General features: G+C 46.9%; 2 protein-coding genes and 1 long non-coding RNA gene across 4 annotated transcripts; 2 read left to right on the top strand and 1 right to left on the bottom strand.

Annotated features, from left to right (window-relative positions):
• The first annotated feature begins 5027 nt into the window (after positions 1-5027).
• Positions 5028-10702, top strand: LOC145503877 (keratin, type II cuticular Hb1-like). The gene is made up of 9 exons (XM_081484329.1): positions 5028-5447; positions 6231-6439; positions 7064-7124; positions 7504-7599; positions 7806-7970; positions 8239-8364; positions 8603-8823; positions 9639-9670; positions 10200-10702. The coding sequence occupies exons 1-9, from the start codon at positions 5028-5030 to the stop codon at positions 10310-10312; spliced, it is 1443 nt and encodes a 480-aa protein (XP_081340455.1). The 3' UTR covers positions 10313-10702.
• LOC145503879 (uncharacterized) lies at positions 6832-20181 on the bottom strand. Its single transcript, XR_014051865.1, has 2 exons — positions 20081-20181; positions 6832-10296 (listed from the first exon to the last, which is right to left on the bottom strand). It is a non-coding gene; the product is annotated as an uncharacterized LOC145503879 (long non-coding RNA).
• Positions 19353-25880, top strand: LOC145503878 (keratin, type II microfibrillar, component 7C-like). 2 transcript variants are annotated; one of them, XM_081484331.1, is made up of 5 exons: positions 19353-19718; positions 21576-21701; positions 23634-23854; positions 24847-24878; positions 25364-25880. In XM_081484331.1, exons 2-5 carry the CDS (start codon positions 21609-21611, stop codon positions 25552-25554), a joined length of 537 nt encoding a protein of 178 aa, XP_081340457.1. In that variant the 5' UTR covers positions 19353-19718; positions 21576-21608; the 3' UTR covers positions 25555-25880. The 2 variants fall into 2 exon arrangements, with proteins under 2 accessions (XP_081340457.1, XP_081340456.1); XM_081484330.1 differs by lacking the exon at positions 19353-19718 and adding an exon at positions 20262-20374.
• Positions 25881-27412: the final 1532 nt, after the last annotated feature.

Genomic DNA, 27412 nt, shown 5'->3' with positions numbered 1-27412 from the left:
GGTGCGGTGGCGGCGAGCGGCTGTGGCAGAGGGCAGCTGGACCCAGAAGCCCACCATGTGCCTTATATCGCGGCCTGTGGGCCGGAGGAGGAAGCACGCGGCCCGCTCGTTTATGAGCTTGGAGGTCGGGCTGCGAGCCTCTGCGAGCCGGAATTAAAGTGAACCTGGCCTCCTGGCTGCCTCCATAAAACGGCGTTCGCCTCCCGCCCGCGCGGGTTTTATGGGGCCGAGTAGCGCCTGCTCAGCTTCGCCGGCCGTGCGCTGTGGGCTTGGGGCCGGCCACCCGCGGCCCTAGGCCGGGACTTGGCCGGGAAGCGCAGGGGCATTGGTTCTAGTCCCAAACTGGGCAGCTAGGCACCCCCGGCCCCACCAGCCTGAGCTACCGCCCTGCAGGCTGGGAAGCTTTGGTCTTAGTTGCCTGTGCGGCTCTGCGAGGTCTGTGTGTGAGTGTGTGTGTGTGTGTGTGTGTGTGTGTGTGTGTGTGTATGTTGAAGGGGAGACATCTTAGAGATCAGTTCTGGAGATTCTTGTCATGACCTGGGACAGGTGAATAACCTTTCCGAACCTCAGCTTCCTCATGTGCAAAATAGGGGTCCTACCAGCACCCGCGGCAGCGCAATGGACAGGGTAGTATTTAGGGCCCTACTTAGCTCTTAATAAGAGCTTCATAAATGTTTGTTTGTTCTGTTTATTCTATTATTAATTTGCCATTCATCTTGTTTCCCCTGGGACAAAAACTCTCTCCTCTCTTTGTCAGAACTCAGCCCATACATAGCCCCTCACCTGGTAAGGTTGGATCCTCCACTCCCACCCCTCATACCTCTCTCCATTCTACTGGCCAGGAGAAAGGGAGTTTACATTTATGGAGTACCTACAATGTGTGGGCTTCCTGGGTGGCTCAGCAGTTAAAGAATTTGCCTACAATGCAGGAGATGAAACAGAAGCGAGTTCAATCCCTGGATTGGGAAGATCCCCTGGAGGAAGGCATGGCAACCCACTCCAGTATTCTTGCTTGGAGAATCCCATGGACAGAGGAGCCTGTTGGGCTACAGCTCATGAGGTAGGAAAGAGCAGGAGATGACTGAAGCGACTGAGTACACACGCACATACAACGTGTGAGGAATTTATACTGCATGATTTCATCTAACCCCCGGGGCATTCTTCTGAGGTCAGAATTACTGTGCCCATTTACTTGATTAGGAAGGTGAACTCAGAGTGAACCAATGGCTCATTTAAGATCAAGCATGGGGGCTTCCCTGGTGGCTCAGTGGTAAAGAATCTGCCTGTCAATGCAGGAGACACGGGTTTGATCTCTGGTCTGGGAAGATCCCACATGCAGTGGGGTAACCAGGCCTGTGCGCCACAACTGTTGAATCTGTGCTCTAGAGCCTGAGAGCCACAACTACTGAGCTTACTTGCTGCAAGAGGGGGCTGCTAGAGAGTAGCCCCCGCTCTCCACAACTAGAGAAAGGCCCTTGTGGCAACAAGGACCCAGCACAGCCAGAAAGAAATAAATAAAAATAACGATTGAAAAAAAAAAAAACAAGGTAAAGCACAGAAGGGTCCATCAAGGGGCAAAGTCAGAATCTGGAAGGAGGCTCCCAGCCCTCCGCCAAGACTCAGGGGTCTGAGTCTTCAGGACTGAATGAGAGTTAAGTTCCTCATGGAGGCAGGAGCCCAGACTGCTAGGCTTTGGGGTCTTAGAGAAATCAGATCCAAAGTCTGATCCAAAGCCTTCTCCTCAACTGATGCTTGCTCATGGCCACCAACCCTAGATGGCTACAAGCCGTCATATAATGGTAGTTAATTATGTTTCCAATTATGGACAGAGGAAACCAAAGTGTGAACTCAGCAGCTAGCATTAAAGAGAAATACGCAAATCATCTTTAGCTTCCTTTGCTTTTAAATATGACGTGTTATTATGCAAGGGGGTAATTAAATCCTGGAACACCAGAGGTCACCCTGGCCAGCCATGCCTGGCTTTGGCTGCCCGTGTCCCATTTCTAGGGAGTGCCTTGCTGCCCCCTTTGCTGTTTTCCCAGTTCTCTTGTGGGCCTGAATCCTTTGGTCCAGCTTTGATTTTGCAGGGGTTTCAGTGTAACCTTAGTGCCATTCTCTGCAGAAGACGGAGCCCACCTCCAGTGTCTGTGCTTCTGCTCCCAGCTCCAGCTGTGTGACTAATGGCTTCAGGATTATGAATTTCTACTCCAGTTTTCTTTCTTCCTTAAAAAATTATTAATTTTTGGCTCGGCTGGATCTTCATCACTGTGTGAATTTTTATCTAGTTGTGGAGAGAGGGGGCTACTCTCTAGTTGCAGCAAGTGGGTTCAGTAGTTTGTGACACACGGGCTTAGTTGCTCTGTAGGTGGGGTCTTTCTGGACCAGGAACTGAACCTGTGTCTCCTGCATTAGCAGATGGATTTTTTACCACTGAGCCACTGGGAAGCCCTGTACTCCAATTTTCTTTAGGGAATAAACTGGTATTGAAGAAATCTTCCCTTGGTATCTCCCTCACAAGAGGAAATGGACTTACTCCAGAGTATTTAATTTCCTTAATTTAAAGATTTAAATTAGACTTACAGAAGCACTTTCATGATGCTTGCTTGGATCTCCTTCTGCATTTTGGTGGATGGATGGAGCAGATTTTCTGTGCTATCACAATCAATGAGGAGGTTAATAATCAGCTTTTGTTCATACTGATTTAAAGTGCATTTAAAATCCCAAGAGACCATAGGGCTGCAGGCTGAGTTGTGCTCTCTAACATAACTGGAAGAGGATGGAAATGACAGGTTTGACAACTAAAGCACAGTGGTCCCCCAAGTGTCAGTACCAATCCCTGACCCAGCACCAATTTCAGATACATTCAAGGACAGACTTCCCCATAAAGAGTGTTGGTGGTCACAGTGATGGGGAAGAGGGGGCCTGCTCCATTTTCAGCCAGATCTTCTAGAAATTGTTCCCATGCCCCCTTTATCTCCAACCCACCAGTCAACTGATGGAAAGCTAACTCTCTATCTTGGTGTCGCGATTCTTCTTTACCCCCATCCTAGGCCCCTGGAGCCGATACAAGGCAGGGAGCAAATAGGTACCCAACAGGAGTCAGGCTCAGAGTTGGAAGGAGTCTGCAGTCCCCATGCAGGGCAGGCACACACAAAGGACTTTAATACAAGGCTGCAGGGGGTCTGACTTTAATGTCAGGGTACTCGGTGGGAGAGTCAGCCTCCAGGGCCTTGGGGCCAGAGGTCAGGGCATGGTCTAGCAGGAAATGACAGCTTGATTGGGGATGAAGAACACTGAAGAGCTGGATGTACAGAGAAGAGAGAGGGGAGGAGGGTTCAGGCAGAGGGAACTGTGTAAGCAAAGACATAAAACGAGGGAGGCCAGAGGATGTGGGGGGAACAGCTGGCAAAGAGTCCACTTTGGTTGGAAAACAGGGGGTGGATGAGGTTAGGGGGAAAAGAGGCAGGGGGATGGTGAATATGGTGGATGGGTAAGGTGGGCTTAGATTGTCAAACTGAGTGTGAGAGGTAGTTGACCAGAAGGCCATATTCACCGTGTGTGAGCAAATGGGATGTAGGGATAGTGCATGGGGGGGTGTGTGTGTTTGTGTCTACTTTTGGTAACCCATGGCATCCTTATGAAACATCTTGAACATCAGCATGCCCGTTTCAGAGACACACTTCTTTTTTCTCCGTGGTATAATGGTCAAAGTGTTTCTGGATTCAGACATACGTGGGTTCAAGCCTGGGCTCTGAACCTTGCAACCTGGGTGAAAATTCCATAACCTCTCTGAGCCTCAGTTTCCTTTGTATCTAGAATGAAGATAATAAAACTTATCCGGGGATGTGATATGGATAAAGTGAGTGTATATGTAAAGCATTAATACAATGCCTGGTGCATAGTAAGTGGTCAATAAATATCAGCTGTTATTATTATTATTGTTGTTATTATTTCCCCTCTATGGCCCATTGGTTGCCCCAGGTATCTTCCCTTCCAACCATCCCAGCTTCCCCACTCCCCTCACCCCCACCCTGGGCCTGCCTTGTCTTCCAGGTCTGGGAGCTGGGGCATCCTGTCCACTGAAGTTTCTTGGAATGGATCCCAGGTCCCACCACTCAGTCCAGGCTCAGAGTTTATTGGAGAAGCTCTTCTGAAAATGCCCCAGAAAACAGGGAGGCCTTTGAAAGAGACTGTCTGGGGAGTGTGGCCTTGCACTTAAGGTTTAGTTGCGGAAGACACTCTGTGTTAGGTGTGGGTGAGGAATCTTGAAGGCACACAGAGAGGGATGGAGGTGGGTGGACAGAGGGGGTTTTAGGGATTCAGATGCTGAACTCTCACACCACACTGCTCACATACATCTACCCACTTCATGGATCCCCCAGCATGAAGTGGCTGAACAAATACTTTTTTTTTGGTTGTGTGACTGGCTTTTCCATGTCTTGGTGGGAGTAAACACAATCTCCTTCTGGCCATGCCAAGGGTCAAGTGTCATAGGTTGCCCTGAAGAGTTGGCCCCCAAGACTCTACCTGTGAAGCCCCTGGAAGGCTCTTGCTCTCAAAGCTGCCAGGGTCCACCCCCACCTTCCCACCCTTTGTCCCTGGTCTTAGTGCATCTTGTGACTCAAACTAAAAGTTGGAGTTTATGAGTCCAGCTGACCTGAAAACCATCATCGCAACCTGGCTTCCCTTCCTTTCCTTAATTATCTTGCAAAATGTAGAGTCCCTAGGCCTTGGTTGACCTAGGCTCCTTGGCACCCTCAAGCCCTGAACTATGGAAAAAATTCTGCCAAGGCTTCAGAGTTGCCTGAGTGTAGGATTTTCCAAAGCTCCATCTTGATGATATTATCCCAGGAGAGGAGAAATGACTGAGAAATTCCTCAAGCCCATAAAGGTGACAAGAAGGTTGCTCCACGTGGCGACGCAGACAGCCCCAGGTGTCTGGGTTTATAAAAGGCACAGACAGTGAGGGAGAGCTCAGAATCCTTCTCCTCTTCCTCTGGCTTCATCTCCTCCAGCCTTGAGTCACTATGACCTGTGGATCAGCTTGCTTTAGCTCCTGTAGTGGAGTCCGCAATTCCAGCTCCAGTGTGACCACTCAAAGGTGCGGTTCTGGTCGCACCTTCAGCTGCGTCTCGGCCTGCGGGCCCAGGCCGGGCCGCTGCTGCATCACGGCTGCCCCTTACCGCGGTGTCTCCTGCTACCGTGGTCTCACCGGGGGCTTCAGCAGTCGCAGTGTCTGCGGGGGCTTCCGTGCTGGTTCCAGCAGCCGCAGCTTTGGGTACCGCTCTGGCAGCCCCAGTCCTCCCTGCATCACCTCCGTGTCAGTCAACCAGAGCCTCCTCAAGCCCCTCAACCTGGAGATCGACCCCAATGCACAGCGCATAAAGCAACAGGAGAAGGAGCAGATCAAGAGCCTGAACAGCAAGTTTGCTGCCTTCATTGACAAGGTGGGTGTCCTTAATCACATCCTTCCTGAACCTTCTTTCCTGGGTAGGCACTGAAGGGTTAGTCAGGGTGCAAGAGAGATGTGGACCAGGTGAACTCCAAGTCTGATGGAGGAGATGGACACATTTCCAGGGCACAGACACACCAGAGAGATGTGAGCATAGAGCAGGGGCTCCTGGTATGATAGCACTGTTATAATGTACAAGAGAGACAAGAACGGGCTTGGAACTGCATGTCAGAGGGAGGTGGACACAGACCTTTGTTCCCCATGGGACACATAAGAAATTTACATCAGAAATAGAAACAGAAGAAAAAAAGAAATAGAAATAGGACTATAGGGTCATCCTTGCGGATGATGCTGCCTGGAATGCTTAGTTGTCCCCCCCCACCCCAGTCTCTCTCTCCGCACCCCACCCCCTCACTCACTCACTCACACTCTCACATTGAACCCTGGGGCCAGCTGAGGTTTCCCCAGTAATGTTCACTTCAGACAGGAATGGGCCAGCAGGAGACCTAACTAGGGAAGGTTTCCCAGGGGAAAGCTTGGTCATTTGGGAGGGGATTCTGACCCCTGGCACAGTGAAGCCAGGCATGAGAAAGGCTTTTCCACTTGATCATGGATAGTTGGACTCAGATCTACAGCCATCTCAGTGACAGAGATCCTCTGTCACTAATGTATGTGTTGGGGTGGGATGGGGGAAAGGAATGGGTGGAAGTTCTGGGGGCTGGATCCTGCAGGATGCTGGAATTACGGCTGTCTGGTTGACTATTCCTCTGGGTGGCAGGTGCGCTTCCTGGAGCAGCAGAACAAGCTGCTGGAGACCAAGTGGCAGTTCTACCAGAACCGCCAGTGCTGCAAGAGCAACCTGGAGCCCCTGTTCAATGGCTACATTGAGACGCTGAGGCGGGAGGCTGAGCGTGTGGAGGCTGACAGTGGCAGGCTGGTCTCAGAGCTCAACAGCCTGCGGGAGGTGCTGGAGGGCTACAAGAAGAAGTGAGTGCATTTGGGAAGGTCCACTTCTCTCAGAAGGGTTGACATGATACGACAACTGGGGAACCACTGAGCGCACTGGCCTTAGAAACTTCTTTCTTCATTAACTCACTTTTTGCTTTTGTCAGCTTTAAAGGCAGTGACAGGAAGACACATGAAAAGAAGAGAAGCTGAAATGTCAGCAAAGAATCTTTTTCTATTGCATTATGAATTTCTTAGGATAGGGACCATATCCCTGTTCATCCGTCCATCTATCCATCCATCGACCCAACCCATAAGCCTGTTCTGAACACTTACTCTTTTGCTTTACTGTGCTAGGTACTGGAGGTACAAAGAAATGACACTATGTCTTCTCTACTGTTCACAATCACTGGTTCAAGTCACTAGTTCCATCCACTTTCCAGGCAGTTTATTATACTTGAGTAATGGGCCAAATAGCCAAAATGAATATCTTTAAAGTGAATCATGTCTAAGTTAGAGAAATGTGTAATTAGGGATGTGGGTGAGAGGGATGTGGGTGAGAGGGATGTTTCAGATATCCTGGGGGGTGGATGTGATGGGTCGGGTTGAGCCCTCCTTTCCATTACTAGCTAAATCTCTTGTTTCAAATTACCTTCCTTTGTGGAGATATGAAGAGGAGGTCACCCTGAGGACTACGGCAGAGAATGAGTTTGTCAAAATCAAGCAGGTGAGTAGGTCTGCTTGTGGGATAGTCGCCTGGGAGTCTGGTAGCCCTCAGGGCATCGGTATGCCCTTGTTCAGTTAATAAACTTTTATTTTATTCCAACCGATAGAAGGACATTTCCCTTCTCACACTCTAGGAGATCTACAGGTCAGGAATTCTCTGGCTGTTCCTTTATAGGGTGGCCCAGAGTGATGGAAGGACTTTCTAAAGTCACACAGGACATTTTGCTAGAGTTGGTGGGAGACCTTAGTTTCCTTATTCTTGACTTTCTGATGTATGCCTATGACTTGCTTTGCAGGGCTGGAAATGGGGTTGGGGGAGGTGGAGCCTCCCTGGAAAGCCTCTGCAATGAACAGGGACTGCTGTCTGTTTGTATCTCTAGGAGGTTAACGGTGTCTATGTGCGCAAGGGAGATCTGGAGGCCAACGCACACAGCCTGGTAGAGGAGGTGGCCTTCCTGAAGACCCTGTATGAAGAGGTGAGCACCAGCAGAGAGGACACTCAGCCCTCCTGATTCCCAGGCCGGCCTGTGTACAGAGGAAATAGACAAGGGTGCCTGCAGCCGTGAGGGTTTTGGAAATTGTGGGCTTGTGTGTGTGTATGTGTGTGTAAAGGAGGAATGTGAACTCTGTTCTACATGGCTTTGGATGGTGTATGTAATGTGAATGACTCTTGGCCCCACAGGAGTTGAGAGTCATGCAATCCCACATCTCAGACACCTCAGTTATCGTCAAGATGGACAATAGCCGGTACCTGAACATGGACAGCATTGTTGCCGAGATCAAGGCTCACTATGATGAAATTGCCAGCCGCAGTCGGGCCGAGGCTGAGAGCTGGTACCGCAACAAGGTGAGTGGTCCAGGACACCTGCCTCCTAGACGTGGTGCTGGGAGGGATTCAAGGTATATATTAAAAAAGGCTACTTTTGTCTGGGGATTCTGATCCTTAGGGACAGTAAATAAAGTATTGACATCTCTCAGGTTGGGGTAGAAAGGCAGGGCTGCCGTATATGGTTGCACAGGCTGAGCACTGGACAACCTGAAAATCATCTACGTTGTCCTGAATGTGTGGGAGGTCCTGTCCTGAGTTTCATGAGCCTCTCTGCTTCCTCTCTCAGTGTGAGGAGATCAAGGCCACAGTGACCCAGCATGGGGAGACCCTGCGCCGCACCAAGGAGGAGATCAATGAGCTCAACCGCCTGATCCAGAGGCTGACAGCTGAGATTGAAAATGCTAAGTGCCAGGTAGGGTGTTTTTGAGGTCCACCCAGGGTCCCACAGGCAGTGGATCTCACCATTCATTCTCCAACCCATTTGTATGACTTGAGTCTTAGGTTATGGCCCCTCAGGGAGCCCCAGTTGATGAAGGGGAGAGGTCTGTTCCTGGGATGATCTCATCTGGGTGGAGAGACTGGACACATCCGGGAAATGGACACAGAGACCCAGGGACCATAACTCACCTTGTTCTCTCCTGGGCCCTTAGAACTCCAAGCTGGAAGCTGCGGTGATCCAGGCGGAGCAGCAGGGCAATGCGGCCCTTAATGATGCCCAGGGCAAGCTGGCAGGGCTGGAGAAAGCCCTGCAGAAGGCCAAGCAGGACATGGCCTGCCTGCTCAAGGAGTATCAGGAGGTAATGAGCTCCAAGCTGGGCCTGGACATCGAGATTGCCACCTACAGGCGCCTGCTGGAGGGCGAGGAGCAGAGGTGGGTACAGTCTGCACAGCTGGGGCCTCAATTGCACAGACCTGGCCCATTTTTTTTTCCTCTACTACTTCTCCATTCTTTCTTCTGCTCGCATCTTGAAACCCTTTCTGGCTCCCTCTCTGTTCCAAGGAGAGACTAAGGAGAACAGTCTCAGTTGAGCCCACTGTCTGATTTCCAATGGGCTCCTACATCATTTGGTTAGGGACAATAGTTTGCTGGTTCTCTGAGGGAATAACAAGTCTATGATGTATAACATTTGCGTCTTTTAGTGGTATAAATACTTCTACCATGGCTGGGCTCAAGCTACCACTGTGACTTCACGCAGAGTTGGCTAGAAATGTACAAAACAGTATCTGTGAACTAACTGGTAGGAGCTGGTGCCAGAACATCCTTGCTTAAGGGACAGGATAAAAATGGCCTCAGACTGAAAGGGCAAATAGAAAAATACATTTCGATTAGAGAGATGAAAAGCTTGTGGCCCAGGGAGACTGGATTGTTCAGGATAGTAGAGCCAGTCAGTAGGAGTGGGGTAGGCAGTCTGAAGCTGGAGTCCTGGGGGCAGTCCCACTGTACTTCAGTGGGACCCTCTTCCTGGAGGGACCTGGGAGATCGTGCCCCCTTGTGTTCCCTTGGAACAGAGCCGGGGAGATGCTGAGCCTCTAGAGGTGCTAGACCCCAGACTTTCTCTGACCTTCTGGGGAGGGACTTGGGTGGCTCCTTAGGTGACTGGGTTCAGAGTGGGTGACTATGTGACCTCAGGGATCGTTGTCAGATAGTAACACCCAGTCCCAATGCTCTTTTCTCTCCCACATCAGGCTGTGTGAAGGCATCAACGCTGTGAATGTCAGTGAGTAATTCGGGCCCTGAAGGGGAGACACTGAAGTGAGACAGTGGGAAGAATGTCTTAGCTCTGAGGGTGAAAAGACCCAGGGAGAAGAGTTCCATTCATTTCCAGCCACACAGTTACAAAGAGGGAGCTGGTTGACAAGTTATGAGTGGAATAATACTTCACCCCAGGCCTGTTGGAGTGTCAGTCTCCCTGTCATAGGAAGCTCTGACTTTCTCCTTGTCCAAACACACTTGTCCATACCCCAGTTGTCTTGTTCTGGATCAAAACAGATATTTTATCAGCGTGGTTGTCCCCATGGAGGTCTTCCTGAAATCAGCTACAGAAGAATAGATTAAGAAAGATTGAGGTCATTCCCGTCCAGCAAGGATGGGAGTCTTGAGACCACACGGGAGTTCACATTGTCTTTCTCCCTGGAGATGTAGATGATCCAGAGACATCCTCCTGGGTGTTAGGGAGGGAGTTGTGTTTGGGACCAGCTCCCCGTCACCCCCAAAGGTTCTGACTTACCATTATTGTCTCTGTGCAGGTGTCAGCAGCTCCCGGGGTGGAGTTGTATGTGGTGACCTCTCAGTCACCCGTACCTGTGGCATCAGTTCCTACGGGGTGGGAGCCTGTGGCAGTAGCTGTAAGAAGTGTTGAGTTGGCAGGACTTGAGAAGACACCCAAGCCCCAGCCCAGCTCTCCCTCTCCGAGCCTCCCAGCTGGCCCGTCTGCCCAACCCTACCATGTGCAACTCGTCATTCAGACTCACCTGTTCTACTGTCCATCTCTCAATTCTTGTGTGGGAATCCCCTCCTCCCCTCCTTGTCTCCTGCCTGCCTCTGGCTGAGAAAGGCTGCTGGGAGGAGTGATCCATGGATGTAGTCTATTTGAGGATTCTGAGCTCTCTGATCCCATGAAGAGGGCAACACCTGAGTCCCCCTCCCACCTTTCTTTCCCTTGTATTCTTGAATGTCCGTCACTTTCTTTCCCAAATCTTCTTTCCTCCTTGCTATCTGTGCTTAAAATAAAGTCATCTAGTTTCCATCATATGTGTGCATCTCTCCGTCCATTATTTCAGGCCTGGAACAGGTGGGTGGGATCTCCAGGAAGCGGGGGGCGGGTATGGGGGGCGAGCCTGCTGCTCAGGCCATGCTATTGTGTGCTCAGGGCTGGGGACATTGAGGAGGGGCGCTCTGATAGCTCAGGGCTCTCTGAAGTAATTCTCTAGTGCTAGGAAGTGTCTGACACAGAGTTGGCACTGAGTAATGTTAAGAGAATGAATGAGTTCATCTCTGAGGTTTCCAATTGACCACGGGGCACCTCCATGTGAATGTTGCACTGATAATTGAAATTCAAAAAGCCTTAAAAACATCTCATCATTTTTCCCGTCTACAGATGCCCATTCATCAACTTTACTTCTATCAGTTCTTTCTAATATTTCCAGCTTAAAATTCTTTGGTACCTATTTTCCCTATATAATGAGTCACCAAACTTTGTGAATTGTTTTCTCTGAAGAATGCCACCAGCAACTTCTTTTCTTGCAATAAGTCAGACTAGGAACTCTGAATAAACTTTTTGTCATTAAAATTCTAGATAATATACTTAAAAAATATTTTAATGCATCATGAGCTAGCAAGAACATAAGGGAGATGATCAGGGTTGGATAACAATAACAATAAACATGACTCCAGGGAAGTATGTGAATGATGGAGCCTGATGGCATGGTAGGGACATCTGTTGGTCATTGGCATTCAATAGATGGAAGCCCACTATGGTTAGGGGACAAGACACAAAGCCTAGGCCCATAAAAGGGAGAATTGGATCCAAGGTCCATAATAGGCAACTGGATGATCCTCAGTGAAAGGGGAAGCAGGAAAAGAATCTGCAAAAAGAGAGGAAAGAAACATGCTCGTCTTGACCTTGGCTTTGGTAAAGAAAAGTTTTTCCTGATAACTTTAAACCACAAGTTTGCCCTCATCCAGCTCTGGGCTGGAGTTGACTTTTTTTTCTTTTGGTGGCAAATGCCCACAGTACCATACATGAGAACATAGTTTAAAATGAGCCCAGGTTGTTGGTTCTCCCCTGAATCTGGCAAGAGCTAATACAAATCCTTTCTAGAAGAATGCCATTTAAACCCAGGCTTCTAGGAATTCTTTCAGAGAGTGTTACAACAAATGGAAGCTCACAATTAATCAAAAATCATGAAATGTGAACCAAGATGCTATCATAAGAGGGGTGAGCAAAAGCATCTCACATCAGCCTAATCCCCGGGAAGACGACTTGTGTGTGTGCTCAGATGCTTCAGTCGTGTCCGACTCTTTGCAATCCTAGGGACTGCAGCCCGCCAGGCTCCTCTGTCCATGGGATTCTCCAGGCAAGAATACTGGAGAGTGGATTGCCATGTCCTCCTCCAGGGGATCTTAATTGACTTTGATAAATCAAGGATACTTTTTTTTTTTGGATCAAGTTGCATGGCTTGTAGTATCTTGGTTCCCTGACCAGGGACTGAACCTCAGCCCCACCAGTGGAATCAGAGTCCTAGCCACTAAACCAACAGGGAAGTCCCAAGGATGCACAATCAGTTTTAGCTCTAGAGCAATCACTAAAACAGTGTTTATTATAAAAAAATAAAATAAAATAGTGCTAAAAATACAATAGAATAAATAATCTTGAAATATTTAAAAAAATGTTTGATTAAATCAAAAGAAGGCAGGAAACGAACTTTAGAGAACAAAAAAAACACACCAGACAAATGCAAAACAGACAACAAAATTATTGACTTAAAACCAATCATATCAATGATTACATTAAATGTAAAGGTAAAGAACTCAGCTCTCAATAAGAATGAAATGGAGCAGGACCCCATAGTCCTTGCTCCCTCATGTCCTCTGCCTGCATTTTGTCCATGGAAAACTTTAGCCAAAGAATAAGTTTAATCAGAGAAGTCAGAAAATGCAGAAACAAAGGAACACAATCAAAGGAGACAACATAATAATAATGTAGTCATTAAGCATAATCAAGAACATTTAGTTCCCTCTCAACGACAGTGAATAACATGCTGAGCCATACCCTGTGAACCATCTTATGGATACTGAAACCCTCACCAGGTGGACGAAGTTAACTATATGATGACCAGACTGTAGCCATGACATAAGCTGCTGTAATTCCAAGAATTGGCCTCAAGGAAATGAGAACCAACCAACTATGGAAATGAAGATAAACTATACCTAAAACAGTCAAGTTGACACTGGTCAGACCGCTGATGACCAACCTCAAGATGACTGTCAGGGCTGACTGTGTTATTTCTGCACGTAACCCCCTCCTTCTGTCTATAAAAGGTCTTGCCCCCTGTCAATGGTGAGTGGAGTTGGCTTTTGGACAGGTGTCCACCTCCCCCACGCCCACCCTGCCTCCTTGCTTGCTGGCATGCAAAATAAAGTTTCTTTCCACCAGCCTGGCCTCTTTGATAGCTTTTGAGCATTGAGCAGTCAGACTTGGGTTCGGTAACTAGAAGACAAACGACTCAATCAAAATGGGTAAAAGACTTCAATCGACATTTTACAAACCTAATACAAAGATGTATTAAGGTTCAGTAAGTATGTGAGAATCAAGATTGCCGGGAGAAATATCAATAACCTCAGATACACAAATGACACCACCCTTATGGCAGAAAGTGAAGAAGAACTAAAGAGCCTCTTGATAAAAATGAAAGGGGAGAGTGAAGGAGTTGGCTTAAAACTCAACATTCAGAAAACTAAGATCATGGCATCTGGTCCCATCACTTCATGGCAAATAGATGAGGAAACAATGGAAATGGTGAGAGACTTTATTTTGGGGGGATACAAAATCACTGCAGATGGTGACTGCAGCCATGAAATTAAAAGACACTTGCTCCTTGGAAGAAAAGTTATGACTGACCTAGACAGCATATTACAAGGCAGAGACATTACCTTGCCAACAAAGGTCTGTCTGCTGCTGCTGCTGCTAAGTCGCTTCAGTCGTGTCCGACTCTGTGCGACCCCATAGACGGCAGCCCACCAGGCTCCGCCATCCCTGGGGTTCTCCAGGCAAGAATACTGGAGTGGGTTGCCGTTTCCTCCTCCAGTGCATGAATGGGAAAAGTGAAAGTAAAGTCGCTCAGTCGTGTCCGACTCTTAGCGACCCCATGGATTATAGCCTACCAGGCTCCTCCGTCCATGGGATTTTCCAGGCAAGAGTACTGGAGTGGGGTGCCATTGTCTTCTCCGAAAGGTCTGTCTAGTCAAAGTTATAGTTTTTGCAGTAGTCATGTATGGATGGGAGAGTTGGACTATAAAGAAAGCTGAGCGCCAAAGAATTGATGCTTTTGAACTGTGGTGTTGGAGAAGACTCTTGAGAGTCCCTTGGACTGCAAGGAGATCCAACCAGTCCATCCTAAAGGAGATCAGAGCTGGGTGTTCATTGGAAGGGCTGATGTTGAAGCTGAAACTCCAATACTTTGGCCACCTCATGCGAAGAGCTGACTCATTTGAAAAGACCCTGATGCTAGGAAAGATTGAAGGCAGGAGGAGAAGGGGACGACAGAGGATGAGATGGTTGGATGGCTTCACCGATGCGATGGACATGAGTTTGAGTAGGCTCCGGGAGTTGGTGATGGACAGGGAAGCCTGGTATGCTGCAGTTCATGGGGTCGCAAAGAGTCAGGCATGACTGAGCGACCTAACTGAACTGAACTATGTGAGAAGCCATTCATCATTATTAGTCATCAGAGAAACCTAAATTAAACCACAACGAGAAAAGACTTACCCACTAGACTAATCATTTAAAAGACTAACCATTTAAAAGACTGATCATCAAGTAGCTGGAGTAGCTGGAACTTTCATGGAGGATAAAATGATATAGTCACCTCTGAAAACAGTTTGCCAATTTCTTATAAATTTAAACATATATTTGCCAAATGGCACAGCAATTCCTCTTTTGGGTATTTATCTACAAGAAATGAAAACAGGTCTACACAGAGACTTGTACATGAATTACTTAGGAGCTTGAATCATAACAGCCCCAAAGTAACAGTAAAAAATTTTTATTAATAGTTAAATGGATAAACAGAGATATATTCATGTGATGATTATCACTCAGCAAGAAAAAGGAATGAACTACTGATTCATGGATCAACATAGATGATTCAAAAACATTATGCTAAGTGAAAATAATCAGAGTATATACTGTGTGCTTCTATTCATAGGAAGTTCTCCAACTGGCAACACTAATTTCCATTGCTAGAAATTAGATCAGTAGTTATCTTCGATGAAGTGGGAAGATTGCTGCAAAGGGGTATGAGGGAAACTACTGAGATGCTTGCTGGAATGTTGTTTATCTTCATTCAGTGATGGTTGAACAAGGGCAGACATCTATCAAAACTTGTTGAACTGTACACTTGAAATGTGTGTATGTTACTATATGTGAATTATCTCCCAATAAGATGGGTAAACTAATGACTTTAAAACCCGTAAGATACTTAGAAATAAGTCTGACAAATATGTGAGAGAACTATGCCTAGAGAAATACAAACATTTTATGAAATGTTATAGGAAATGAAAGTTAAAATGCAGACCTAACTAAATGAAGAGATACAGCATTGTTCAGAGAAAAGAAGACATTAATCCTCCTTAAATTTATTTACAGTACCAGTGCCACTACAATTGAATTCCAAACAAGGGTTTACATAAATATTAATAAGTTGTTTCTAAAATTTATGGTGAAGAGAAAAGTTTGAGAATAGTCAAGGCACTGATGTAAAAGAAAGAATGAATATTTTCCCTTTCAGAAAGCTACAGAAATTCAATGCAGTATCTATACAGGATTAGACAAATTGACCAATGAAACAAAATGCTGCTGCTGCTAAGTTGCTTTAGTCGTGTCTGACACTGTGCGATCCCATAGACGGCAGCCCACCAGGCTCCCCCGTCCCTGGGATTCTCCAGGCAAGAACACTGGAGTGGGTATGAGACAAAATAGAGAGCCCCTAAATTGATGTGTGTTGTATACATACATATATAAAACATATGTATTGCATAATTTATTCTTATGACATACTGTATAATATATTGCATCATATATGTATATATGACATATTTATATATATACATATAATACATATCAATTTGGGGGCTCTCTGTTTAGTTATGTTGGTCAATTTATTCTTGTGTGTGTATATGATATAAATATATTAAATAAATATGACATAAATAAAATTATATATAGTATATAAAGTTAAATATACCTTATATCTGTATCTATATAGATATATACCTATATATATATCTTTGATCCACAATAGCTATGGTATGACAGATCAATAGCAAAGAAAGAACTATACATTGGTTAGCCACATGGGAAAGGATGAAATTGGATCCCTGACTTCTATGATACACAAAACCAATTTCAAGCAAATTAAAATTATACATGTCAAATGCAAAACTTTAAAACTCTAAGAAGAAAAAAAATGAAGAACACCTTTCTGATCCTGGTATAGAAAAGGACTTTTAAACAAGTCACACAGAGTGCTTAATACAAAAGCTTGATAAGTTAGACTACATTAAAATTAAGAACATTTATTGATAAAAATATGCCATAAAGAAAGTAAAAAGATGAGCTATAAATTTGAAAGTGCTATTTGTGATACATGTAAGTGATAAAGTAGTAATATCTAGAAATATAAAGAACACTTGTAATCCAATAGGAATAAGGCAAATAACCCAATAGAAAAAATGGTCAAAAGAAAGCAAATCCATATGGATAATAAACATTTAAACAGCTATTCAACCTCAACAGTAATCATGAAAATTCAAAGCAAGGTCAAAAATAAGATTGATTATACCATTTAATTGTTTTTAAAAAATATTTATTTATGTATTTGACTGTGCTGGATCTTAGTTGCAGCAAATGGGATCTTTAGTTGCTGTATGCCAACTCTTAATTGCAGTATGTGTGATCTAGCTCCCTGACCAGGAATTGAACCCAGTCCCCTGGCATCGGGAGCATGGAGTCTTAGTCACTGGACCACCAGGGAAGTCCTCATTAAATTGTTGAAAATTAAGATATGTGGAGAATATATGAATCTTTCATACAGTGCTGTCATGCCATGCCATGCCTGTTACTCGGTCGTGTCTGACTCTTTGCGACCCCATGGACTGTAGCCCATCAGGCTCCTCTGTCCATGCGATTCTTCAGGCAAGAATACTGGAGTGGGTTGCCACGTTTTACTCCAGGTGATCTTCCCAACTCAGGGATTGAATCTGTGTCTCTTGATTCTCTTGGATTGGAAGGCAGATTCTTTGGCACTAGTGCCACCTGGGAAGTCATATAGTGCTGACCAAAGTGTAAATTGTTACTATCACAACTTTGGAAAATAATTTTTGTTTTGTCATGTTGAACATTTGACCATCCTAAGATTCCCCAAGTTCCACTCCTAGATCTTAGATGTGTATCAAAGAGAAATTCTCACACATGTGCATCAGGGGTCATTTAGAAAAATGGTTGCAGAACCAACTTTGTAAAAGGAAAAAATAGAACAGAATAAAAACAGAATAACATAGAAGTGTAGTATATTCACTTGATAGAATACTATGAATGCTAGGGGAGGAATCCTAGCTATATAATGTTAAAAGACAAAAAAAAAAAAAAAGCAAGCCTTGTGTAACTGATACCCTTTTTATTAAAAAACAAACAAGAAAACCTTACAGATATATTTTTAGATATATGTAACATATGTGATAAAACTTAAAAAAAAAAAAAGCAAGGGGATGTTGACACAAATTCAAGGAAGTGGTTGCCTCCAGAGTGAGAGGGAGAGAACAGAATGGGTTCCTGTGTTAGTAAGTTAGTTCATGGATATTTCATTTTCATTATTCAACAAATAATGAGATTAATATGCTATTTATAAGAAATGAAACCTAAACATAAGGCTTTGTGAAAAAACTAAAACATATGAAAACCTAAACATGAGCTCTTACTGAAAACCTAGGTCCATAAATTGAAAGTGAAACATTAAAGTGATCGATTAGAGGATCAGAGGGCACTTTATAGTAGAAGTAATTTTTCATAAAATTTATTTCAGTGTATGTGTGTGGATATGTACATAGGTACCAATTCATGATATAAAATATATATATTTTAAATTTATTTAATTTTTATTAATTTAACTGGCTGTGTTGGGTTTTAGTTACAGCACATGGGGTCATTGCTGAGTCATGTGGGGTCTTTGGTTGTGGTGCGTGGGCTCCAGAACCTGCGGGCTCAATAATTGCAGCACTTGGATTTAGTTGCTCCCATGGCATGTGAGATCTTAGCTCCCTGACCAGGGATAGAGTCTGTCTTCCCTGCATTGCAACACAGATCTTTAACCAGTGGACTGCCAAGGAAGTCCTTAAAATGTATGTCTTTTTTCTTTTTTTTTTTAAATTAATTTATTTATTTTAGTTGGGGGCTAATTACTTTACAATATTGTAGTGGTTTTTGCCATACATTGACATGAATCAGCCATGGGTTTATATGTGTTCCCCATCGTGAACCCCCCTCCCACCTCCCTCCCCAGTCCATCCCTCTGGGTCATCCCATTGCCCCAGCCCTGCGCATTTGTCTCGTGCATCGAACCTGGAATGGCGTTTTGTTTCACATATGATAATACACGTTTCAATGCTATTCTCTCAGATCGTCCCACCCTCACCTTCTTCCATAGAGTACATAAGACTGTTCTATGCATCTGAGTCTCTTTTTCTGTCTCACATACAGGGTTATTGTTCAGTTCAGTTCAGTCGCTCAGTCGTGTCCGACTCTGCGACCCCATGAATTGCAGCATGCCAGGCCTCTCTGTCCATCACCAACTCCCGGAGTCTACTGAAACCCATGTCCATCGAGTCGGTGATGCCATCCAACCATCTCATCCTCTGTCGTCCCCTTCTCCTCCTGACTCCAATCCTACCCTCATTAGGGTCTTTTCCAATGAGTCAACTCTTCGCATGAGGTGGCCATCAGTCCTTCCAATGAACACCCAGGATTGATCTCTTTTAGGATGGATTGATTGGATCTCCTTGCAGTCCAAGGGACTCTCAAGAGTCTTCTCCAACACCACAGTTGAAAAGCATCAATTCTGTGGCGTTCAGCTTTCTTCACCATCCAACTCTCACATCCATACATGACCACTGGAAAAACCATAGCCTTAACTAGATGGACTTTTGTTGGCAAACTAATGTCTCTGCTTTTAAATATGCTATCTAGGTTGGCCATAACCTTCCTTCCAAGGAGTAAGCGTCTTTTAGTTTCATGGCTGCAATCACCATCAGCAGTGATTTTGGACCCCCCAAAAATAAAGTCTGACACGGTTTCCACTGTTTCCCCATCTATTTCCCATGAAGTGATGTTATTGTTACCATCTTTCAAATTCCATATATATGCATTAGTATACTATATTGGTGTTTTTCTTTCTGGCTTACTTCACTCTGTATAATAGGCTCCAGTTTCATCCATCTCAATAGAACTGATTCAAATGTATTCTTTTTAATGGCTGAGTAACATTCCATTGTGTATATGTACCACAGCTATTTATCTTGAGCTGTGGCTACAAAAAAAGTTTGACAAGCCAGTACCCTAAAGAAACTCTTGCCAAAGTACACTAGCAAATACATACCCCAAAGTTCATAGCAGCATTGTTTGTTATGACCAAAAAAAAAAAAGCACACATGTGTATACCCCTAGGAGCAATAATCACATTGGGATACTCTACAGCACTGCAACACAAACTAAGCTACATGCATCAGAATGGTTGAATCTCACAATTAGAATGTTGAGGAGGTAGAAGCAATTCATAGAAACCTGCATATAATTCTATTTATAGAAATCTTAAAGGAAGGCAAAACTAAACCAGTTGCTTAGGGATTCATACACATATGATACCACAATAAAGAAAACACAAGGGGGTGCTTAACGCAAAAACCCAAGATAGTGGTCACCTTGGAGACTGAATGGAGTCAGAGGGAGAGGATGCTGTAAGCAGGAAGGGTTGGTCCCACAGCGGGCTTTGAAGGTACTGGTGGGCACACAAGGGCTTGTTTTATTATGTCGCTATTTAAATCATTAAATGCATGTTATATATACTCTTGCATGTATGAGAAATTTATCAAACAGAAGAAAATGCCAATCAACTTGTGCTCTCTGGTCCCTGTTACTCCTTCGGCTTGGAGTCCTGTCTTTCCTCAGATTTCCTGCCTACTAGTGGAAATGGACTCCCAGCCATAGTCTCTCTCCCTCCTATCTGTCTTCTGTGTTGCTACCAGACAGGCCTTCCCACACTGCATCGTACGCCGCTGGCCTCTTCAAGCACCTTCTGTGGCTCCCTGTTGCCCACTCCCAAAGCCCAGACTCTCCAGCTCCACACATTTTCCCCACCTGAAGTCCTTTTCCTTCCCCTACCCCGTTTCCTCCTCCTCCTCTTTCCTTCCAGCTCCTTCCAGGTCCTTTCCAGCTCAGAGACTATCATGTTCCCCTCTGGGCTCACAGGATGGCCCCTTCCACCACTCCTCCCCATCAGAACACTGCAATTGTAACAAGATGAGGTCACAGAGCCCCCAGGAAGAAGAGGCTTTGTCCCTCAGAGCTGAGCATTCTAGGAGCTCTCTGGGCTAGAGCTGAGCTTCAGGGCCCACGGGAGGCTTAGAGGAGAGAACAGCTCTGCTCATGATGGTGAGACTTGTCTACACGCCTCATTAGTTCACACAGGAGGAGGGGTCTTGAACTCCACCCAGATCTGTTGGACCCAGCCAGACACGAGCTTGCCTGCTGCATCTTCAGCTTTTGGGAACGAGAGGGGTTGCAGGCAGTAAGAATAGGGCAGAGATTGGTGGGAGATGAAGTTCTGCAGTCTCTTTTCATCCATTCTGCACACCCTATCTATCAATACCTTGGAAGGAAATTTGCACTGGGCTGGAGTGAACAGTTCCTATTCTCTGTGTTGAAGGGCCTGTGTGACTTTATCTGTTCCTTGGGAGCAGAGCAAAGTGCGTGGACTTAAGATGCAGCCAGGCTCAGCCATTGACCGGCAGGGTCAGTTGTATCCCTCAGGGTCCCAACTTCTTGCATGGTGGCTGAGCATCAGCTTGCCCGAGGGAAGATAATAGAGACAGGAACATCTCCCTGGCGTACTTCACAGGTGGTCCTAAGCACCAGGGAGATGGTGGAGGGAAAATACTGGGGAGTGTAAGGCACTGTGAAAGTGTCAGTCACCGTACCCAACTGGTTAGATGTTGGCATGTACAGACAGGAAGCAGGAAGGGTAAAGGCCCACTGTCCCTTGTCATCCCATAGTGTTGTCCCAGAGCGGCCTGGGGTTTGGGGAAGTAGCTGGAAACTGGATCTCTTGTCACTGATTAATAACTTTCATCAAATTAGGAAAGTTCCTTCATATTCTTAGATTTGAAAAAGTATTTTTAAAATTTGGGAATGTTGAATTTTATTAACTGCATTTTTTATTCATTTAGATGATCCTATGTAGTGAAGGATGAGAATTGATTTCCTAGGTTAGCTACCTTGATTCTCGGCATCAGCTCTGTGTGGTCACAGTCCAAAGACTCAACAGACTGCTGCACTGTTGCCCTTTGTGGCTGAGTTCACACTACCTTTGGCATCCGCAGACCTGGTGGCCCACGTGCCATGGTGTCAGCCAAGTGTACTTCCTTCTCTCAGCCACCTCTGGGGATAGAAAGGATGACCATTCCTATCTTATAGATGGAGAAGTAGAGGCTCAGAGGAGTCAAATGACCCACCCATGATAGCAAGTGGGTGGGCGGGTGCTGGAACGGTCTTGCTAGTCTCCAGTGAGTGCACCTGCTGCTTTCCCATCTTCTTGATCAACCCCTCACCCTACTTGGCTGTCTCCACCTCACAGTGCGAGGAGATAAAGGCAACAGCGCAGAAATACATGCAGAACCTGCGACACAGTAAGGAGGAGCTAAACAGGCTGAACCAGGCCATCCAGCGGCTGACAGTCAAGGTGGACGGCAGCAAGAGTCAGGTAAGGGGCGGGAGAGGGGGTGGCTGAGTGGTGATGCTGGTGATGCATCCTAGACTTGACTGGACCTTCCCCCTATCCTTTGGATAGAGTTTCTCTGTGAATGTTTGAGCAAACAGGAATGTGGTTATGTGTATATATACCATGGTTCCATTCGCCCAGGACTTTGAGTTTTTTTTAATGTGGATAAGTAATTAACATGTTGGTAAAAATCTATGCATATGGATGCTTGTTTGTATACCATTTTTATGTATATGTATATTTTTAAGTCTGTATGTTTTGTGATTGTCCTACAGTGTGAAATTTGAGCCCATCTTCAGAAATGGCAAGATCTTACCTAGAAATTCAGTATCATGGATTCCCTCTAAAAACATGCAGATCTGGCAATATTAAACTGGTCTCACATGGTCTCACATAGTAACATCTGGTGAGAGAAGAGAGGCCTCTATCTTCTCTTTCATCTTCAAATGGGGTTCATGTTCCTGCAGTGTGCTGCAGAGTCCACCACTCCAAACTGCATCCTTTGACACTGAGGCAGAGGGATCTTTGCCATTTATCTTCATCTTGGCTAGTACTCTTGTCATCCCTGTCAAAGAGATATAGCTAGGCTCTGGATCTAGCTCTCTATCTAAAGTGAAGAAATGAAAGACTGAAAACAGGAAAGACATCCTTGTGATTTCAGGAAAATTAGAGTGTGTATATTTCTTTGTGGAGCTGGGTACTATCCATATATACTTCACATTTGGCCTTTATTCCCTCTCTCCAACCCTCACTGCGCCCATTCTTAGTTACAGCATTCCTAGTTCCCTGATCAGGGATGGAACCAGGCCCTGGGCATCAGAAGTGCAGTCTTAACCACTGAACCACCAGGGAAGTCCCTGGCCTATATTTCTTGATGTCTCCAGCTAGGCTCTGTAGGCACTTGTGTTTCTCAGGCTTTAGGCTCGAGAAAGAGAAGGTTCCCACATGAATGCCCTCTTTCTCCCCACCTCTCTCCCTCTCACCTGCTCCTCTTTCCTCTCAGCTGCCCTCTTGGTCAAGCTCCTGCCCCGGCTCATGCTCCACCCCACAAAGGGAAGGAGTTCTGCTTCCAGTCAGTTCTTGTTTTCTGCAGAGACAAGTGTCTCAGGCTCTGCAGGATATTTGTGGGTGTTCTCCCTTCTCCAGGAACCCCTGACTTTGAGGAGGGACAAACTGTTCAGGTTCCAGGGGTGACAGAGTGGTGGCTGGGTGGGCCCAGCAGCCTCAGCTGCTCTGATTGCCTGACTGGTTTCCTAAGCAGCAAGCATGCCTCACCAAGGCAGGCCTTTATTATCAATAATTTTTTTCCCTTGAGACTACAAATTCCAGTCTCTTATGAGGAAAGGATACTCTTCCTGTTCATTTCCCTGATGAAACAATAACCCCAGAATGACAAGCTAAAATGTATTTGATGCTTCCCAGACCCTAGCTCATTTTGGAAGTGTCACTATACTAGATGTGGGCTTCCCAGGTGGGCTAGTGGTAAAGAACCAGTCTGCCAAAGTGGGAGCTGCAGAAGACACGGATTCAATCCCTGGGTTGGGAAGATCCCCTGGAGGAGCACAAGGCAACCCACTCCAGTATTCTTGCCTGGAGAATCCCATGGACAGAGGAGTCTGGTGGGCTACAGTCCATAGGGTTGCAAAGAGTTGGACATGACTGAAGCGACTTAGCATGCACACACACATACTAGATACGAAAAGCTCTCAGTCACCTAAGATGGCTGGTCCCCAACCTCCACCCTGGGAGCGGGGCAGACACACAAACACAGATTTCAGAGCAGGCAGGCACACTCACTCCTCATAACGATCTCTAATTTCTCCTTGGCCCTCCGGCTACTGAGAAAGGTCTGGATCCTTGAGTGGGGAGGGGCTGAGGATGTCCTCCTGTCTGTGGTCTTCCCTTTGCCCCCAGCCCTGTGAACCAGAGAGAGGCAAGGACCCAGCCGCTCTGCAGGAGGAAAGTGCCTCAGGAAGCGCCAAGGGCAAGCTGGTCTGGCTGGAAGCTGCCCTGCAGAAGGCCAAGCAGGACATGGTGCGGCAGCTGCGTGAGTACCAGGAGCTCATGATCGTCAAGCTGGGCCTGGAGTTTGAGATCGCCATCTACAGGAAGCTGCTGGAGGGAGAGGAGAGCAGGTGAGGGCTAGGTGGTGTTTCAGATGTGGTCAAGGCAAGGAGTAGAGAGGCTTAGGGAGGATATCGCCTGGGTCCTCGCTAGCTGGGGTGGGGGATAAGGTGAGGAGAGGTGAGCTGGGTATCCAGGGATCTGTTCTCCTGGAGTCAGTTTTTTTCCCTCCATCTCACAGACCTTTAGACCAAGGGTCCCAGCTAACAAATAACCTTAGCACCTGTGATGAGTGACTCTTTCATTCCCAGGGTCAGAAAGCAGGGGCCAGTTTGTCTATTGAGACAACTGCAAGGACCAAGGCCCAGCCAGGGGGAGTAAGATCCCTGGTGTCGGTGCCTTCAACTCTGCTCCCCTCTCCTCCAGGCCTGGGGAGGCAGGGTTTATGGCAACAGGTAGGGCTTGGCTTTTAACATTAGGCAGGTAGACACCCAAGGGCTTCCAGCTCCAGCTGGGCCCACTAGGCTGAGGGGAAGGAAAGGGAACCCATCGTGCAGCAGACAAGCTGCATTTTTTGTCTCCTTTAAAATCCTGGGAGAGAGGTTCTATTATCCCCATTTTACAGATGAGGAAACTGAGTCTCAGAGAGTAAAAGACCACCTTAAGGACCCACAAGTAGAAACAGACTGGGTGAGGCTTGAACAATATTCTCCAGACAACTGACCTATCTCCTCTGGGATCTGCCTTCAAAATGCCCCCATCATGGGGTCTAATTTCAAGATAAGTTTAAGCTAAAGACAGTGTAGATCTTCTGCCTTCTCCCTTCTCTAAGAATTCTTCAATAAAAGAATTATTTGAATTTAAGACAGGAAGGGTTGAGTGTAAAGGTCCAGAAGGAGTCTTTACTCGAAAGGGCTGAGGGGATCTGAGAGACCCAAGTAGCTTTCAGAATGGAAGGATTTCTGCCTGTCGGGAGAGGGCCAGGAGTGCTTTGTTTTGGAGAATGGTGAGTATTCTGCCTGGTAGATGGATTCACTCACCTGCTCCCTCCTTCTCCCTGCAGGCTTGGTCTGGGATTTGGGGCAGGAAATGTCAGTAAGTAAATAAGAGAGTAACTTGGGGTGAGAGGGGTCACATGTTATCCCCTTCCCACCCTGGGTATTCTCTCTGGCAAGGGAGTAGGGAGCCGCTTCCTCTGTGTGTCTCCCATTTGTGAGGGCTGTTTTTTCTCTTGGGGGTGGTTTATTGGTGTTTGTGTGTATCGGGGAAGGGGGTTCTCTGGTCTGTTCTTTGGCGGGGGATCTGTTGGTGTGTCCTGGGGTGTGGGAGGAGGGTCTGTGGGTTTATCCCCGTGGAAGAGACTGTTTTATTCTCGCGTGGGGGAGAATCTGGGGCTGACTCCAGGGAGGGGACATTCCCGAGTTTGTTTCTTAGGGGATGGGGTCTATGTATCTGTTACTTTGAGGAGTTTGCACGTCTGTTTCCTGGTAGGGGGAGGTGTCTGCGCGTCTGTATATCTGTATGTTTGTCTTCTGGGGCAGAAAGGGCAGGGGAGACGATAGAGTTTTTTCCTCCAACAGCCGGCCTCCGCTCAGCCCTGGCAAGTGCTCCGACCGGCGGGCCGGGCTCAGCCTCGGACACCGAGGCACTGCTGCCGCCCGGAGCGGGTCCCAGCGCCGCGGAGACGAGCGCCCCTGGCGGCGGCTGTGCGCTCTGCGGCTCCCCCGGCTGTGTCGGGGGTTTACGATGCAGCGGCTCACGCGGATGCTGAATCCTTCCTGCCCTACTCCGGAGAAGTCAAGGAAGCCTAGCTTTCTCCCCAGTGACTTGGACCTGTGTCTCAGATGCCCTCTCCCACGGTTCCGACCCTCGTCTTACCTCTGCCTCTTGTTCCCCACCTAAGAGTATAAAGTCTTTGAATGTAGTTTACTGGACCATGGTAGACCCGTCCCCAGCGTGGGGATAGGCTGAACGCTGTGCCACTGGGAAGCATGGTGTTTGTCTTCCCCGCATCCAGCACCCCTCCTCTCTGAACTGCCCCATCCCCTTCTTTTCCTGGGAAGACTCTTCTGCAATAAAAAGTTATGTAGCGTTGGAGCCTTCCTGCTGTTTGTGCCTAGATTCTTCAGGCTCTCTATCCCCAGAGCAGACAAAGCTGGCTGGATTTGGGGGAGGGAAAAGAAAAGGGGAGACATTACCAGGAAGCAACCCCCCTTTGGGTGTGTGGGTTCACATGACTTCAGTTGATGGTGATATCAGAGGACCAGGATCTTTAGGGTTGGGGATGTGTTTTGTGTGTGTGTGTGTGTGTGTGAGAGAGAGAGAGTGTGTGTGTGTGTGTGAGTGTGTGTGTGAGTGTGTGTGTGTGAGGGCCCCTGGAGCTACCAGGGAAACCTAGTGAAAGGGAAAGAAGGGGTTGATTCATGCATGATGGTGGACTGATTCCCAGCCTGGGGTCCACAGGCAGCTGATCTTGCCAGAGTTGCTGAGAACTGCATTCATTGATCCACTCACTCTATAAGCGCCAAATGGCCACTGAGGGTCAGGCATAGTGCTTGGTGGGCAAGGCATTCTAGTCCTGGGCAATGGTCTGGTGGTGGTGGATGGGGGCAGGCCATAAACCAGGAAATGGAGCAGAAAGAAATACAGTGATGGGGTTGAAGCTAAGCCTCCCTCTACTGCCCTGGTGCAACCACTTGAGGACAGGCCCTGGGGAAAATGACCCTGGCCGATTAGGTCTGAAGGACATGGACACAGCTGGGTGGTCCAGGCTTAAAATAAACAAATCATCTGACCACGGGCTGGGAACAACATACCACAGAGGAGGAAAACATGAGCTTTGGAATCAGAAGTTTCAGTTTGGCTACTTCCAGGTCTCTGGTGTAGTTTGGTCTGCGTTTTCACAAGGCACCTTTGGGAGGGGGTGCAGAAGGTAGGCCAGTTTGTGGCGGTGGGGTGGCCTGAGAAAGGCTGGGTTTCTGGGTTCTTTCCTTGCCACACAGGCCTGAGAGAAGCATCCATTCAAGGAGCTCACATTCTTTTCTGTTGCTCAAAGGATTACATCAGCAACCTAACTGGCGGACAATGGTCCCTGCTTTCTCTGTCCCTGGGTGGGGCTAAGGTGAGTCACTGGCCAGAGGCTCCAGGTTTACCTTTTAAGGTTCGCTAGTGCCAGAATGTCTGCTATGTTTTCTGGGTTCCTGCCCAGAGAACAGGTACCCAAAAGACCTACCTCCTGGATAAACAGAGCAGTCTCATGCAAGAGGAATGGGACCAGAACTTGGCTGGCAGCCTGCCATCCACCTGAGGAACAGGGAACAGGGCCCCACTGGACTCGTGGATCACCCCCCTTGATCCTTTCTGACCGACACCAATGGTATAAACATTCTGACCAACACATCCAATGCAAAGCAGCTGCCTGAAAGCAGAGCCGCTCCTCCACACACTTTTTCAGGTAGATTTTGTGTTCCCTGCAGTTTGCTAGGAGGTGATGAGATTCTCTGATATTCAAAGTCAGGTTTTTCCACGTTCTGCCATGCTGATCATGTCAGTGAAGGAAGATTATGGGAAGTGCAGAAGGAAGAGCTATGCCCCTCCCTGCCTTCCACCCCCCACCCCCACCCCATGTG

The sequence above is a fragment of the Giraffa tippelskirchi genome, chromosome 4 (assembly GCF_054371585.1).
Source record: "Giraffa tippelskirchi isolate mGirTip1 chromosome 4, T2T-mGirTip1v1.2.pri, whole genome shotgun sequence".
Classification (NCBI taxonomy): domain Eukaryota; kingdom Metazoa; phylum Chordata; class Mammalia; order Artiodactyla; family Giraffidae; genus Giraffa; species Giraffa tippelskirchi.
Note: the sequence above shows the minus strand (reverse complement) of the source record. Positions and strands in the feature narration are given on the sequence as shown.